Raw genomic sequence first — 16,887 nt, 5'->3', positions numbered from 1 at the left:
AAGGCCCCTCAGTGAGGATTTCCAGTCACACTGCAGGGGGAGAGGTTCACCCTGCTGGTGTTGGTCTTGAATGTGCAGGAGCTCCTGTCTATCGGTTGCACCGATTAGTGCCGCAGCAAATGACCTTCAGTGCCGGCCCCTCTATTGCTTTCAAGATTTGACACTCATACGTCGAGGAGCATCGCTTAGCGAATTTACCTGGGAGACAGAAAGAGAGAGAGAGGGGAAGATGGAATAACTTGGGCATACTTGGATGAGGCCACCACTTATTCCCTCTTCCCTTGTTGCTTTGTCTCTCGGTTTCCCATCTTCACACCTAATTGCCTCTTGTGGTACCATAACAGTTATCCAGCAGCTCTCTTCTGGGTACAATGGGCAGGGTTGGGCTGGGCTCTCAATGTTAATTCTCTTCAGGCCCTTCCCACACTCATCCATGGTTGGGGAACTTGGTCAAAGATCTAGGCCTGACCCATCATGGCTGATATACACTTAGCTTCATATCACAGGAGCCAGCAAACAGAGCTGTAAACAGGGGAGTTTGAGTGGGACTTTGGGGAAGGGAGGGTGTGGTGTTTTGTTGTGGTATTTGGGGTTTTGGTCTTGTTTTTTTGTTTTTATTTTTCCTTGACAGGGGTTTAGGTGGGAAGACTATGATGGATACAGAAGTAGCAGTGGTAGTGACCGAAGGAATGGAAGAGACAATGAAAATGACTGGATGTGGAAGCTCTGGGATGTATGTGATCCTGGAGAGGGTAGCTAAAAAAAGCTTTGTTTGTATTAAGTGCTGCCTGATAGAGCTGATGGAAGAGAAGATCTGAGGTTTGGAGATGCAGGTGGAAACTATGGTTGAGTTTCGAAGGGCATTCAAGCAGGTGATGGAGGGAAGGAGAGAGGAGGCTGAAGGGAAAAATCAAAATGTGCAGATGCAAGCTGGACTGAAGAACTTGGAGGAGAGACTGCTGGTTGAGGAAAGTGGCCAGTGGAAGCATGTGACTATGAGAACCAGGCAGAGGAAAAGACCGGCTAGTGAAGGAGAAATAGAGCTCAGGAACAGGTTTGTTGACTTGGACAATGAAGTAGGGGCACAGTAGGCAGTAGTAACTGAAGGAGGGAGGGCAAGGAAGGAGAGAAGAGTGGCTGGACCTGGAAGAAGAGGGGAAGAGTCAATGTAGGTACTCAAAGTGCAGAGCCCCAGGAGGATACAGGCTGACTCACAGAAGATTGCCAGGAAGAACAAAAGACAAGAGGACTTGCAGACAGACAGAACAGGAGGAAGGTCAGAGAATCACCCATGACCAGGAAGAGGCCAGTCTATGTGACTGGGACTCCTTATTAAGAAGAACAGACAGGCCTGTCACCAGAGTTGATCCGGAGAACAGAAAGGGTGTGCTGTCTGCCAGGAGCTAAGACACAGGCTGTGGACCTGAAACTGAAGAGGATCTTAACGGGAGCAGGAAAGACTCCACTGATTCCCCCCTCATGTGGGAACAAATGATAAAGCTAGATTCACACTGGAATGTATCAAGGGAGACCATGCCAGGCTGGGGAAGATGCCTAAGGAAATGGAGGCTCAGGTGATCTTTAGTGGGATTTTTCCCTTCTCTAGTGAAGGAAAATGAAGGCGAGACAAGATTATGATGATGAACAGATGGCTTAAGCAGTGGTGCTATAAGAAGGGCTTTGGGATGTTTGACCATTGGGAGGCATTCATGGACAGAGGACTGTTCTCATGGGATGGACTCCACTTGAGTGGGGAGGGAAATAGACTTCTGGGATGGAGGTTGGCACAACTGATTAAAAGAGCTTTAAACTAGGAACTCGGGGAAGATGGTTGGGAGATGCTCATGTAATCGCCACACCCAATTCTGTCATTGAGCAGGAGAAAAATCAAGTAAGAGAGGATACAGCGATGGAAAAAGGAACCACAGTGATTAGGAGAATTGCCATTAAGAGGAAAGGTAGTGCCAATACCAATGAAGCTAACAGTCAGGTAGGCAATACTGGAAGTAGAATGACTGTACTCCATTGGGCGAGGACTGTGGGCAAAGCCAAGCAGCAACAATTAAGATGTTTGTTCACCAATGCCAGGTGCCTGGGTAACAAAATGGAGGAACTAGAACTACTGGTGCAGGAAGTGAAACAAGCTATTATAGAGATAACAGAAACATGGTGAACTAGTAGTCATGACTGGAGTTACAGGTATTGAAGGGTATGTGCTGTTCAGGAAAGACAGAAATAAAGGCAAAGGTGGTGGAGTAGCATTGTATATCAATGATGAGGTAGACTGTAAAGAAATTAGGAGTGATAGAATGGACAAGACAAAATCTGTTTGGGCCGAAATCACTTTGGGGAAGAAAGCTACTAGATGTTTCCCTGGGATAGTGCTTGGGGTGTGCTACAGACCACCAGGATCTGATTTGGATATGTATAGAGACCTCTTTAATGTAATTAATGGAAAAAAATACTACTGGGAATTGTGTGATTATGGGAGACTTTAACTTCCCAGATATAGATGGGAGAACCAAGATTTTTCCTGGATGTGATAGCTGACAGATTTCTTTACCAAATAATCACTGAACCAACAAGAGGTGATGCTATTTTAGTAGTGAAGACCTCATAGAAGAGCTGGTTGTAGAGGACAATCTTGGTCCAAGTGATCATGGGCTAATTCAGTTTAAACTAAACGGAAGGATAAACAAAAATAGATCTTCACTAGGATCCTTCATTTCAAAAGGGCAAACTTCAAAAAATTAAGGGAATTATTTAGGGAAGTGGACTGGACTGAAGAACTCAAGAATCTGAATGAGGTGGAGACTTGAAATTAATGTAAATCAAAGTTGCAGAAACTATTGAAGGCTGCATCCAAAGCAAGGGTAAAAATTTTGTAGGGAAGGGTTGCAGACCAAGCTGGATGAGCAAGGATCTCAGACAGGTGATTAAGAGAAAGCAGAAAGCTTACAAGGCATGGAAGATGGGAGAGATCAGCAAGGAAAGCTCCCTCTCAGAGGTCAGAAAGTGCGGGGATAAAGTGAGACCTGCCAAAAGCCAAGCAGAGTTGGACCTTGCAAAGGGGATTAACCAATAGTAAAAGGTTCAGCAATCATATTAGTAAGAAAAGTTAAGCGCCAATGTGGACACAAGAACAAATGGATGTAAGCTGGTCAACAAGTTTAGGCTTGAAAGTAGACGAAGGATTCTAACCATCAGAGGAGTGTAGTTCTGGAACAGCCTTCCAAGGGGAGCAGTGAGTACAATAAACTTAACTGGCTTCAATACTGAACTTTATGGAGGGGATGGCATGATTGGACTGCCTACAATGGCATGTAGCTGATCTGCAATGGCTAGCAGCAAATATCTCAAATGGCTGGTGACGGGACATAGATGGGGAGGGCTCTGAGTTACTACAGAGAATTCTTTCCCAGGTGTCTGGCTGGTGGGTCTTGCCCATGCACTCAGGGTCTAACCGTTCACCATAATTGGGGTCAGGAAGGATTTTCCCCCAGGTCAGATTGGCAGAAACCTTGGGGATTTTTTTTCCTTCCTCTGCAGCATGGGGCATGAGTCACTTGCAGGTTTAAACTAGTTTAAATGGTAAATTCTCTGTAACTTGAAGTCTTTAAACCATGAATTGGGAAATTCAGTAACTCAACCAGAGATTATGGGTCTATTTCAGGTGTGGGTGAGTGAGATTCTGTGGCCTACAATGTGCAGGAGGTCAGACTAGATGATCAAGAGGGTCCCTTCTGACCTTAAAGTCTATGAATCTATAATCTGAGATGTCTGTGACCCCAACCTGTTCCACTGACTCTATTCAACTTACCAGTGAGAGGGAAGAACATGGTAATACATTGATCCTGGTTCACCCTGCATCTCTGAGTGGTGAGGCATCTTCCTCCATTAGGGCAGTAATAACACTCCAGAGACAGAACAGCTGAAGGAGACAGGAGACAAAACACAGAGGGTCAACAGGACAAATGCCAAGGTCCCTTCTTAGGGAGACCAGGCAGCACATTTGAAAAATCAGGACAGGGGATGGGGGATAATAGCCTATATAAGAAAAAGATCCCAAAATCAGGACTGTCCCTATAAAATCAGGACATCTGGTCACCCTATCCCTTCTTCCACTCACGAGTGAATTGAAATGCAAGGCCTTCCCACCAATTTTTCTTTGTGGGGGCAGGGTAGATAGAACAGAAGGGTGGCCCTGCAGTAGGGTACTAGCTTGGAACTTATGAGACTTGGGTTCATTTCTCTGGCCTGCAATAGACTTCCTGTGTGATTTTAGGCAAGTCACTTAGTGACTCTGTGCATCAGTTCCCTATCTGTACAATGGGGATAATAGCACTGCCCTGCCTCCTAGGGGTGTTGTGAAGGTAAAAACATCAAGGATTGTGAGATGATTGATACTGTGGTAATGGGGTGATTATAAGTAGCATAGATAGATATCTAGCTATGGAAACATGCAGATTTGGTGGCAAGAGAAGGGTGGATCTGTGTCTGATCTTGTCTACACTTGTCTGAACTTGTGGTAACGTGGGGTATGCAGAGCATAGCAACAAGCTGCATAAGGCGGGGGGCATCCACACTGTGATGCAGCAGTGAATGCTCTGGCAGGGGGAGAACCCGCCAGAGCCTTTTCCCACCAGCAGAGTCTTTCCCTGCAGCAGAGGAAAGCTCCACAGCGGGAAGGCAGTGGGACAATAATGTCTAAAAATAGCAGTGCAGGGAGGCATGGCTTGGGTGAGTAGAGATCTGTGCAGTGTATACACCTTAGGGTTCAGGTGTGTAGAGCACTCTACTCACATAAGCAGTGTCTCACTGCCTGCACTGCTGTTTATAGCCGTGTTAGCTGGGCATACAACATCTGTACCCTACACCCTGCCGTAAATGTAGAACTACCCTTTGTCTAACTTTTCCTTTCTAATGTTTCATATTGAACAAAAAGGTCAGTTAGGAAAACATGAAGGATGGTGAGAAGCAACAGAGGGTTTACAAGTGGGGGACTCACCTTGTGTCATCAGCGCTAGGGCGAGCGCACACACAATCAGGTTCCTCATTTTGTGTAGAAAGGCTTTAAACAGACACCTGGGGATGAGAGCGAGCAGTCAGTCTGGGGAGCTGGTGTTACGAGATGGCAGGAATTTTTTTTAAAAAGGTAGTTTAAGTAGTGGACTGCATGTGGAGAGTCAGCACATCTCAGAGCAGGGATGTGGGACTCTCTTACTAGAAAGCTCTGGCCTGCCATTCTGGAACCCTGTGTTCACCTCAGATCCAGAAAGATACCTGAGTCAGTACCAGTAATTAAGAGAAGAGCCACAAAAACCACCAGGAGATGAGGGCCTCACCACTGAGGAAAGCTCAAAATTGCTAAGTACACAGAGCTGGGGTTAGTGATGACAAAGACTTGGGTGGGGAACATGGTAACAATCTTTAGACAACTGAAAGTGTAAACACCATGGAGGTAGAGTGAATTTTTTAGGGATTGTAAAGGGACATAACGAGGAGCGATGGGGAAAAGTTCTGCTGAACATTCTATGCTTTAGTTAATATTTGTCTTGTATTTTAAGGATATTATATGTGGTATAAGGGCTTTCTCTCCAGGACATTGGAAGTTCAGTACATAACTAGATGCCATTCTTGCAGTGCACAGGGTACTGTTGATTTAGTCCACCAGAGACTGTCACACAGAATAACACAATTGAGCCAATGCAATTCGGTCTTGGTGGTTGTTAAACCTAGGGGGACCCTGGGACACATTGCCTGAATGTTTGCACAATCTACTCATGATGAAGCACTCTTGTATTTGGACACAGGATGTGTAAAGTCTGCAAGAGGACTGAGGTCACTGTTCACATTCCGCAGGGTGCAGTCTGGACTGATGGACTGCTGTGTCCTCTTAGCTCTCCAGCCTGGATGCCTTTTACTTTGCTCTGCTGTTGAACAGCAACCACTTCAAGCTCTTCTTACTCACAGTCACCAGTATTTAAAGTCACTCCCAGCTGAGAACATGAATGCTAGGCCCAGCCATCCATGAATTACATATCGGGCAAGACCAGTATATCCCCAGTCCCAGCCTTGCTGCCCCAGAAATGTGCGTCTTACACTGTTCAGTACTTTCCTGGACAGTGTAAGCTCATAGATAGTTCATCATGCCAACACTGGGTAATGGTCATGCACCAGGCTTGTTGACCTAAGTAGAGATTTCCCAAACACTTAAATCAAACTGGTTTAGATAAAACTATAAAGCATGTTTATTAATTAGAGAAAGATAGATTTTAAGTGATTATAAGTGGTAAGGCATAGAAGTCAGAATTGGTTGCATGAGAAATAGATAAAACCACAAGCTAACACCTAATTGAACTTAAAAGCAAAATGTCTCTCTCACCATAAGATGCAACACTTCACAGACTAGTTTGCCTTTCATACAGGCACCCACCCCCAGTTGAATTTCTTCAGATATTCCTTGACGCCGTGAGCAGAGAGATGGAGGAGGAGAGGGGTGACATGGAGGTCACTGTCTTTTATTTTTATACCCTCCTCCTTCCGTTGAGGATGGCCCCCCTCTGGCTTTAAGATTAAGCTTGATAAGTTTATGGAGGGAATGGTTTGATAGGATAACATGATTTAGTCAATAGGTCAATAACGTGCGACCACTGGTAATTAGTACCGAGGGTCAATGTTGGGATATTGAAAGTCTTTTTCCTGAGTGTCTGGCTGGAGAGTCTTGCCTGCATGCTCGGGGTTCAGCTGATCGCCATATTTGGGGTCGGGAAGGAATTTTCCTCCAGGGTAGATTGGCAGTGGCCCTGGAGGTTTTTCGCCTTCCTCCGCAGCATGGGGCAGGGGTCGCTTGCTGGAGGATTATCTGCTACTTGAAGTCTTTAAATCAGGATTTGGGGACTTCAACAGCTGAGTCAATGGAGAGAATTATTTCAGGAGTTGGTGGGTCAGCTTTTGTGGCCTGCATCTTGCGGGAGGTCAGACTAGATGATCATAATGGTCCCTTCTGATCTTAAGTTCTATGATTCTGTGTAGACAAAAAATTGCCTGTGTACGTGAGATTTGAACTTTCTTCAGGATGCAATATAAATGTCTGGTTTATACCTTCTCCACTGCTGGCAGATGGCCAGTTAAGTATGTGATGGCCCACCTGACTCTGTTGTCTGGAGTTGCCAGTGTGTCTGTCTCTGAAAAGTAGGTTTGTGGGCATTACCTAGAACTACAACATGTTTCAATAATAATCATATAACAAAGTCTCATAATTTTCCATGCAGTGTTACACACACTTCAACAAAATAATAATATTCAGCAGATTCTGAGTTTTCAAATGATACCTCACAAGACCTACTTTGTACAAAATATATCATAACCATACAAAAGTGAGGAAGTTGAGGAGAGAGCCCACCAAAGACTCATGGAGCAGCTAACAGCTAAGACAGGAGCTCACACACTGCAGCTCCAAGGTCTGGGGAAGCAAAAGGAGCAGCCTCAGACTGTGGCAACATTCCCTCTGAACAGCAAGGAATGGGAGAAAGCCTGTCCGATTGATCATGAGACTGACTGCATTGAAGAATTCCTGTCCAGGTTTGAGAGACTGTGACAAATCCATAAGATTCCAAAAAGATAAATGGATGCCTATCCTCTTAAGCAAGTTGACTAGAAAAGCTGGACAAGTTTTTAATGAAATGGAGGTGAGTGATGTATAAGAACTTTAAAGTATCTGTATTGAAAAGGTTTAAGATCACTCCTGAGTCCTATTGACTGAAGTATAGAAATCTTAAAATGTCTGACAATATCACTCATGTGGAATATGTGTATACGGTGCATAGTTATGTGAAAAAATGAATAGTTGGCAGGGTCTGAAGATCGCTATGACAAGCTGTTTGATTTAATGGCACAAGAGCAATTGTTATGGATACTCACTTATGAAGTAAAAGTGGCCATCTGTGACAAAAAAAAATCCAAATTTTGAATGCAACAGAAATTGCTGATGAGTACATTGAGTCAAGGGCTGAGGAGGGATGCAAACTCTCAAGGGAAAGGTAATCCCTCTGCTCCCCAGGTCAAAGGGGATGAGTGAGTCTAGGAATAAACCTAACCCCAACTTTGTTAAAAAAAACAAAAACATCAAGGTAGCTCAGATATTAAAATCTCTTACTCTAAGGGAAAACAGGCAATCTGCCATCACTCTGGGGCTCCTGGCCATATAAAACCAACTTGCCCAAAACTTAGTCACCCCAGAATCTACACCCACAACCCCCACCGAGAGTGCCAATGCTACCACCGGGAGTGCTAATGCTACCACCTTGATTTCAGAGGAAATTGTAGTGGAGGAGAATAGCCTCGTAAACTATATTAGAACTGAGCCTTAGGAAGGTCGTGAAGAATTGATTGAGTGAATGGCATTGAGTGTACAGGATGGAGGGACACGGCATCACAAGTCTCACTTAGGTTAAACAAAGTGTGGTAAGAGCAGAGGACAGACCTCCTGGCAAAAGTCTAAATATTTTAGCTTTGGCTGATTTTTCTGTGACTCTTCCTCTAGTGAAAGTCCACTTTGAGTTGGAAAGATTTAATGGAACTTTAAATGGGGCGGTACTGAGAATGTATGTCTCCAGGCATGAAAACAACTGGGACTTTTTACTACCTTTTCTTCTACATGCATACAGAAATGTATCCCAAGAGTCTACTGGCTTTGCCCCCTTTGATCTCCTGTGTGGGAGGCAGGTGAGCAGACCCTTAGATTTGATTTGAGGCTCTTGGGAAGGCAGTATTGAGGAAACAGGACAACAGTAGGGGAGTATGTCACTCATTTTAAGGAGAATTTGCAGGTTATGATGGATTTAGTGCAACAGAACCTTAAGAAAAGTCAGGAAACTCAAAGTTTAGTATGATTGGTGTAGTGAAGAAAGGTTATTTGATATTGATGATTTGGCACTAACATTAATTTCCATGAGGAAAAAAGAAAATGCAGGATTATTGGGAAGGATCTTTTAAGGTGATTGAAAGAGTAAATAAAATCACGTCTGATGTAAGGAAGCCCAATGGCAGAGGAGCATGCAAACAGTGCATATCAATAGATTTAAAGCTTAAAATGAAAGGGAGATAGCAGTAAAAATGATCTATTGTGCTGATGTGGAAACGCTTTCTGCCACTTTAATTGATTTAGTCAAAGAACGTGGGGAAGAAACTCCTCTAGAAAGCATTGCATTTGGGGAGGGTTTAAGTCCAACCCAAAAGCAGGAAATGCTGGCCCTTTTAAAGCATCACAAATAGGTATTTTCCAACCAGTCAGGTCTAACTGAAAAGATTGTGGACTGTTGCGTCTCGGTGCCTCTCAAGCGGGCATGAACAAAGCTCTTCAGTCAGCATGATTGGCAGCTAAGTCCTTTATTTCTCTCCAGCATATTTCATTTATACAATTAATGCAGGCAATCAAGCAATTGCTAATTGGTTAATAAGGTGCAGACAAGCAGCAGCTGTAACTTCATTGGCTATTTAACATCCTGGCCAACCCTTTAATTTATTATTCTGTTATTGCCTCCCAGCAGATAAGAACGAGCCTCATCCTTGAGACTTGCATGTCAGTTTCCCACACTCTTATGCAAAACAATCCGACACTTCCCCCCTTTTCTCATAATAAAAAAAAGGAAGGCACAACAAAACATTTTCAACTTATAGCATCACATTACTACAATCTATTACACAGCAAAACTAAAAGCAAATCTAAACATCAGCTGCCTAACTAAACCGTAACAATATCTTCCGCAGTGCCCTACTTTTACCTATACATCCCTCCTCCAGGTAACACAAGTGGCCCAAGGGGCCAGGAGGGTTCTGCCAATGTGCAAACACCCACAAAGCAGGTTTCCAATAAGGGCTTCCACTGCAGCAACATGGGGCAAGCAAACAGAAGGCCATTGTATTTATGGCACTCTGCGCCAAAATCAGCCAAGGCCGGACCCACTTCGCCGGAATCCATCTGGGACCTTGAAAACAATCTCAGCTAGGCCACCTGGCATTTGCCTCGCTCTGGCAGTTCCCTACTTTCTCATAACAACTTTATCTCATCCCTCTGTTCTTGTAACCACGCTGCTGTAATTTTCCACCAAGGCAGCATAGGGAAGATGCAACCGGACATCTCCCCCCTATTCCTAAACACATAAAAAATTAACAATAACCAATTAAGCAAAACAAAACTAAAAGCCAAATAATGCTTCCTCAATGTATAAGGCTTATCCATAACCATGCAATTCATAACATACAACACCAACAACATCAAACAAAACAAACATAAATACACAAAATCAAACACATAAATGGTATAAATTCTGCAGGGTTCCCCCAATCTCTATTGCACACCAAATCGTGACAAATTTCTATTACCAATCCATCCCCCATGTGTCAGGTGATCAAACTGACACTGGGGGGGGGATCCTAGCAGGAAAAGCACAACATAAACCACATAAACATTTTAACAAAATCACAATTCTTTCTGGCCAGAAACACATATCACAAACAAACATAAAACATAAAACATAAATTTAAACTCTATAAATAATTACATGGTACATTAAATGCTATGCAGCTAACACCAATTTTCTTTAATATCTAAAAAAACAAAAACAAAACTACCCCTACTGGGCAAGTAATCATTACTTAAAATATACCAAAACCCTATATAGCTAGCAAGCAAAACAAAACGAAAAAAAATTACTTCATCAAGTAAATCATTTACATTAATACAATTGCTTCCTAGCTTACTCCTAAAATTCAAAGCTAATCACAGCTTAAAATTTCTTACTATTAGCTTCTAATTTTAAACACTAAAAAAAAAAAAAAAAAACAGCACCACTTATATGCCCTTAGCCTAATACAATTACAAGTACATAGCACAATATACAATCTTCAACTAATGCAACAAAATATTCATGGCCAAACAATTGCAAACTAATTTCTTGCCTAAATTTATTTACAAACATTTCAAAACACCAAAAACTTTTCTCTAAGCATTTTTACAAAATTCAACCTTTATTCCCTCTGGCAACCATAGAGTTAAACTTTTAGTCTCGCTACGCCCTCAAGAGTTTTTCAGCCAGCTTTCCAAGCCTTATCTGTTGCCTGTCCGCTTGGGCCCGATCCTGTTTTCCCTTCCAAATACGCTGTCTATTATAATATAAACCACATCTAATATCAAGCAGTCTACAACGGCCAATAATCAGCACATAACACAAAATTAACAAAAAGTCTAAATAGACTAAGACTAACAAAGGCACTTTACATAAAAATTCTTAGGGTCACATAAATTCAAAGCCATTCTCCCAAATTACCTAAATTTATGCCTAAATAACACACAACTCCCCCCTTGAGAATACTCAACAAACCCTTTGGCTGAGTTTTCTCAAACTTGAAAAACAAAAAACAATTAAACTCTAAAAAGCTGGGGCAATAATTTCACATTCATCCTCCCCATGAACCCGGCAGGGTTCGATATGTAAAAGCCCTCACCCCCCAACTCAACCGATTTACATGCTGGGGAGGGGCACTGTTGGATTGTTTTGCATAAGAGTGTGGGAAACTGACATGCAAGTCTCAAGGATGAGGCTCATTCTTATCTGCTGGGAGACAATAACAGGATAATAAATTAAAGGGTTGGCCAGGATGTTAAATAGCCAATGAAGTTACAGCTGTGCCTGTCTGCACCTTATTAACCAATTAGCAATTGCTTGATTGCCTGCATTAATTGTATAAATGAAATATGCTGGAGAGAAATAAAGGACTTAGCTGCCAATCATGCTGACTGAAGAGCTTTGTTCATGCCCGCTTGAGAGGCACCGAGACGCAACAAATGGTGACCCGACGTGATTCGTATTGAATCATGATAGTGTCGGGAGCCTGAGCCCAGAGGCGAACGGCCAGGAGCCTGAGCCCAGAGGCGGGGAGTGCCTATCCGACGTGATTCGTATCGAATGCTGAAAGTGTCGGTGGCCTAGTCTCGGTGGCCTGTTCCAGGCGGAAGAGCCGCGGCGGGGAGTGCTGGAGAAGGGCCGGCCCCCGGGCGTCCAAAGGAGAGGCGCATCTGAGCTCAGAGGTGAGCGGCTAATATGGGAACCGCTGCATCAGCGGAACAAAAGATAACACAGAAGCCCCCGGGCGTCCAACAGAGACGCGGTGAGCGGCTGGGAGCCGCAGGGGAGAGTGCCGGAGAAGCCCCCGGGCGTCCAACAGAGACGCGGTGAGCGGCTGGGAGCCGCAGGGGAGAGTGCCGGAGACGCCCCCGGGCGTCCAACAGAGACGCGCGCCTGAGCTCAGGGGCGAGCGTCCGAAAAGAGAGGCGCACCCAAGCTCAGATATGAGTACCGCTGTATCAGCTGAAGAAAAGATAACATAGAAGTTTTATTTGCACATTATGAACCGACAAAGGGAAAAGATCTTCCCTGCTGCACTGATTCACTTATTAAGAAGAGAGGGGGAGTTGTGGAGGCTTCTCCCGACCGGCCTTCGGGCACAGGACGAGGAGGTGCTCCGCTGAAAGCGAGCCCTGGACGGGAAGACGTTGGAGTGCATGGCACAGGCAGAGGGTCGTGAGCAGGCAGAGGCACGTGAGGAGGTGCTCCGCTGCAAGCGAGCCCTGGACGGGAGGTTTGAGCCTGGGACAGTGCTGGGAAAACCATTATGCTTCTCCGGTATGAGCAGCGATAGCTGACACAGGATTTACAGATTAAAAGAAGCCAAGCAGGGAAGGAAAAGGAACAGCATGAGTTAACAAGGCAAGAAAGCTCATTCCTTTTTTTTTGGCCCAGCCAAGGACATTGCTTGCAACTAAGACTTGGCGAACGGCCAAGAGAAAGGGGGGGGCTTGACTGTGCTCAGGCCGCTGGAATAGCTGTAAAACTCGGCCTGGCATTACCGGAATGTGTCAGATTTATTTTCTTATGGGTAAAGAAACGCTACAAAAAAGACTGACTTCTTGGACCCATGATTTAAGCTGAACCATGCCGGTGGTGGAAAACAAGGAAAAACACTTATGTTGTTGATGTTGCCAAAGTCCAGAAATTCCTGATTAAAAAGACATTGAGAACTGATCCTGGTGAAGAGACAAAGAATTGTACACTGGCAGGAAGAAATTTGGGACTCCTGCTGAGAAATGTGATATTAATTGGATTTTGGGATTTATTTTACAGGCTGTGCCCTGTGTTTTGGATAAATCCTTTAGTATGTATAGCCCACCCTAATTGGATTGTAAATGATATGTTTTTATTTTATTGAGGCTGAGAAAGCATTGCCGTGGGAGCTAGTATGTTTGAATTTTTGAATGGCCAGCTGATGGCCATTCGGAGTGATTTTGAGCACCAGGATAGCCCACTGCCCTTATAAATATATTAGGAGTACCATCTGATTTGGAGTTGTAAAAATATATTTAGACACTGTTTAAGTAAAAGTGTAAATATTTGCAGTGCCCCTCCCCAGCATGTAAACCGGTTGAGTTGGGGGGTGAGGGCTTTTACATATCGAACCCTGCCGGCTTCATGGGGAGGATGAATGTGAAATTATTGCCCCAGCTTTTTAGAGTTTAATTGTTTGTTGTTTTTCAAGTTTGAGAAAACTCAGCCAAAAGGTTTGTTGAGTATTCTCAAGGGGGGAATTGTGGATTGTTTAGGCATAAATTCAGGTAAATTGGGAGAATGGCTTTGAATTTATGTGATCCTAAGAATTTTTATGTAAAGTGCCTTTGTTAGTCTATTTAGATTTTTTGTTAATTTTGTGTTATGTGCTGATTATTGGCCGTTGTAGACTGCTTGATATTAGATGTGGCCTATATTATAATAGACAGCGTATTTGGAGAGGAAATATGGATTGGGCCCAGGCAGGCACGCAATAGATAGAGAATTTGAAGGGAAAACAGGATCGGGCCCAAGCGGATAGGCAACAGATAAGGCTTGGAAAGCTGGCTGAAAAACTCTTGAGGGCGTAGCGAGACTAAAAGTTTAACTCTATGGTTGCCAGAGGGAATAAAGGTTGAATTTTGTAAAAATGCTTAGAGAAAAGTTTTTGGTGTTTTGAAATGTTTGTAAATAAATTTAGGCAAGAAATTAGTTTGCAATTGTTTGACCATGAATATTTTGTTGCATTAGTTGAAGATTGTATATTGTGCTATGTACTTGTAATTGTATTAGGCTAAGGGCATATAAGTGGTGATGTTTTTTTTTTTTTTAGTGTTTAAAATTAGAAGCTAATAGTAAGAAATTTTAAGTTGTGATTAGCTTTGAATTTTAGGAGTAAGCTAGGAAGCAATTGTATTAATGTAAATGATTTACCTGATGAAGTAATTTTTTTGTTTTGCTTGCTAGTTATATAGGGTTTTGGTATATTTTAAGTAATGATTAATTGCCCAGTAGGGGTAGTTTTGTTTTTGTTTTTTAGATATTAAGGAAAATTGGTGTTAGCTGTATAGCATTTAATGTACCATGTAATTATTTATGAATTGCATGGTTATGGATAAGCCTTATAGATTGAGGAAGTATTATTTGGTTTTTAGTTTTGTTTTGTTTAATTGGTTATTGTTATTTTTTTATGTGTTTTTGGAATAGAGGGGAGAATTTCCCTATGCTGCCTTGGTGGAAAATTACAGCTGCGTGATTATGAGAATAGAGGGATGAGATAATGTTGTTATGAGAAAGTAGGGAACTGCCAGAGCGAGGCAAAGGCCAGGTGGCCTAATTGGATCAGATACGGTGCATGGGAAATGGGAAGACAGTAAGCAAGGTGGATTCCGGCGAAGTGGGTCCGGCCTTGGCTGATTTTGGCGCAGAGTGCCATAAATACTATGGCCTTCTGCTTGCTGCCCCATGTTGCTGCAGTGGAAGCCCTTATTGGAAATCTGCTTTGTGGGTGTTTGCATATTGGCAGAACCCTCCTGGCCCCTTGGGCCACTTGCGTTACCTGGAGGAGGGATGTTTAGGTAAAAGTAGGGCACTGCGGAAGATATTGTTACGGTTTAGTTAGGCAGCTGGTGTTTAGATTTGCTCTTAGTTTTGCTGTTTAATAGATTGTAGTAATGTGATGCTATGAATTGGGAATGTTTTGCTGTGCCTTCCCCTTTTTATTATGAGAAGAGGGGGGAAGTGTTGGATTGTTTTGCATAAGAGTGTGGGAAACTGACATGCAAGTCTCAAGGATGAGGCTCGTTCTTATCTGCTGGGAGACAATAACAGGATAATAAATTAAAGGGTTGGCCAGGATGTTAAATAGCCAATGAAGTTACAGCTGTGCCTGTCTGCACCTTATTAACCAATTAGCAATTGCTTGATTGCCTGCATTAATTGTATAAATGAAATATGCTGGAGAGAAATAAATGACTTAGCTGCCAATCATGCTGACTGAAGAGCTTTGTTCATGCCCGCTTGAGAGGCACCGAGACGCAACAGGGCACTGCAAATATTTACACTTTACTTAAACAGTGTCTAAATATATTTTTACAACTCCAGATCAGATGGTACTCCTAATATATTTATAAGGGCAGTGGGCTATCCTGGTGCTCAAAATCACTCCGAATGGCCATCAGCTGGCCATTCAAAAATTCAAACATACTAGCTCCCACGGCAATGCTTTCTCAGCCTCAATAAAATAAGGACATATCATTTACAATCCAATTAGGGTGGGCTATACATACTGAAGGATTTATCCAAAACACAGGGCGCAGCCTGTAGAATAAACCCAAAATCCAATTAATATCACATTTCTCAGCAGGAGTCCCAAATTTCTTCCTGCCAGTGTACAATTCTTTGTCTCTTCACCAGGATCAGTTCTCAATGTCTTTTCTGGTCAGGAATTCCTGGACTTTGGCAATGTCAGTGGAGTGAGTGTTTTTTTCTTCTTTCCCAAAACAGATGTAGTTTAGCATTCTACAGGGAAGAGATGATGAGTACATCACCCTGTAATGGTTTTGCTTCTTTTAGAAAAATTCAAAGGCACAATAGATTTGTCCGTGGACAAGGGAGAGGTTCAACCAGCACATTACCTTGTCCTTTTACCATGCTGTTCAGAAGCACAATAGGACTAAAAAATTACATAGGCCAATCATCAGTAGAAAAATTCTTCTAATGTGGAGGGGTCTTTCTGCAGTAAAGATCATGGGTCCAAGCAGTCAGTCTTTTTGTAGCGTTTCTTTCCCCTTAAAAAAAAGAATCTAACACATTCCGGTAATGCCAGGCCGAGTTTTACAGCTATTCCAGCGGCCTGAGCACAGTCAAGCCCCCCCCTTTCTCTTGGCCGTTCGCCAAGTCTTAGTTGCAAGCAATGTCCTTGGCTGGGCCAAAAAAAAAGGAATGAGCTTTCTTGCCTTGTTAACTCATGCTGTTCCTTTTCCTTCCCTGCTTGGCTTCTTTTAATCTGTAAATCCTGTGTCAGCTATTGCTGCTCATACCGGAGAAGCATAATGATTTTCCCAGCACTGTCCCAGGCTCAAACCAGCCAGCGTGGGATGCCTTCTCCGGGCTTCTGTAGGTCCGAACGACCTCCGGGGCCCCGGCACAAGCCTCTACCTGCGCCGTGCACTCCAACGTCTTCCCGTCCAGGGCTCGCTTCCAGCGGAGCACCTCCTCGTCCTGTGCCCGAAGGCCGGTCAGGAGGAGCCTCCACAACTCCCCCTCTCTTCTTAATAAGTGAATCAGTGCAGCAGGGAAGATCTTTTCCCTTTGTCGGTTCATAATGTGCAAATAAAACTTCTATGTTATCTTTTCTTCAGCTGATACAGCGGTACTCATATCTGAGCTTGGGTGCGCCTCTCTTTTCGGACGCTCGCCCCTGAGCTCAGGCGCGCATCTCTGTTGGACGCCCGGGGGCGTCTCCGGCACTCTCCCCTGCGGCTCCCAGCCGCTCACCGCG

The 16,887-nt window shown here is 43.6% G+C and overlaps 1 protein-coding gene across 1 annotated transcript in view; it reads right to left on the bottom strand.

Moving 5' to 3' along the window:
- Positions 1 to 5,085, bottom strand: part of LOC123363537 (CD59B glycoprotein-like) — a 72,028-nt gene extending 66,943 nt beyond the window's left edge. The window contains exon 1 of the mRNA XM_045004639.1: positions 5,009 to 5,085. Within this exon, the coding sequence (XP_044860574.1) occupies positions 5,009 to 5,057 (49 nt within the window). The 5' untranslated portion in view covers positions 5,058 to 5,085. The remainder of the gene's footprint in view (positions 1 to 5,008) is intronic.
- Between the last annotated feature and the right edge of the window lie 11,802 nt (positions 5,086 to 16,887).

The sequence above is a fragment of the Mauremys mutica genome, chromosome 1 (genome assembly GCF_020497125.1).
Source record: "Mauremys mutica isolate MM-2020 ecotype Southern chromosome 1, ASM2049712v1, whole genome shotgun sequence".
Lineage (NCBI taxonomy): Eukaryota > Metazoa > Chordata > Testudines > Geoemydidae > Mauremys > Mauremys mutica.
This window is presented reverse-complemented; position numbering and strand designations above follow the sequence as displayed.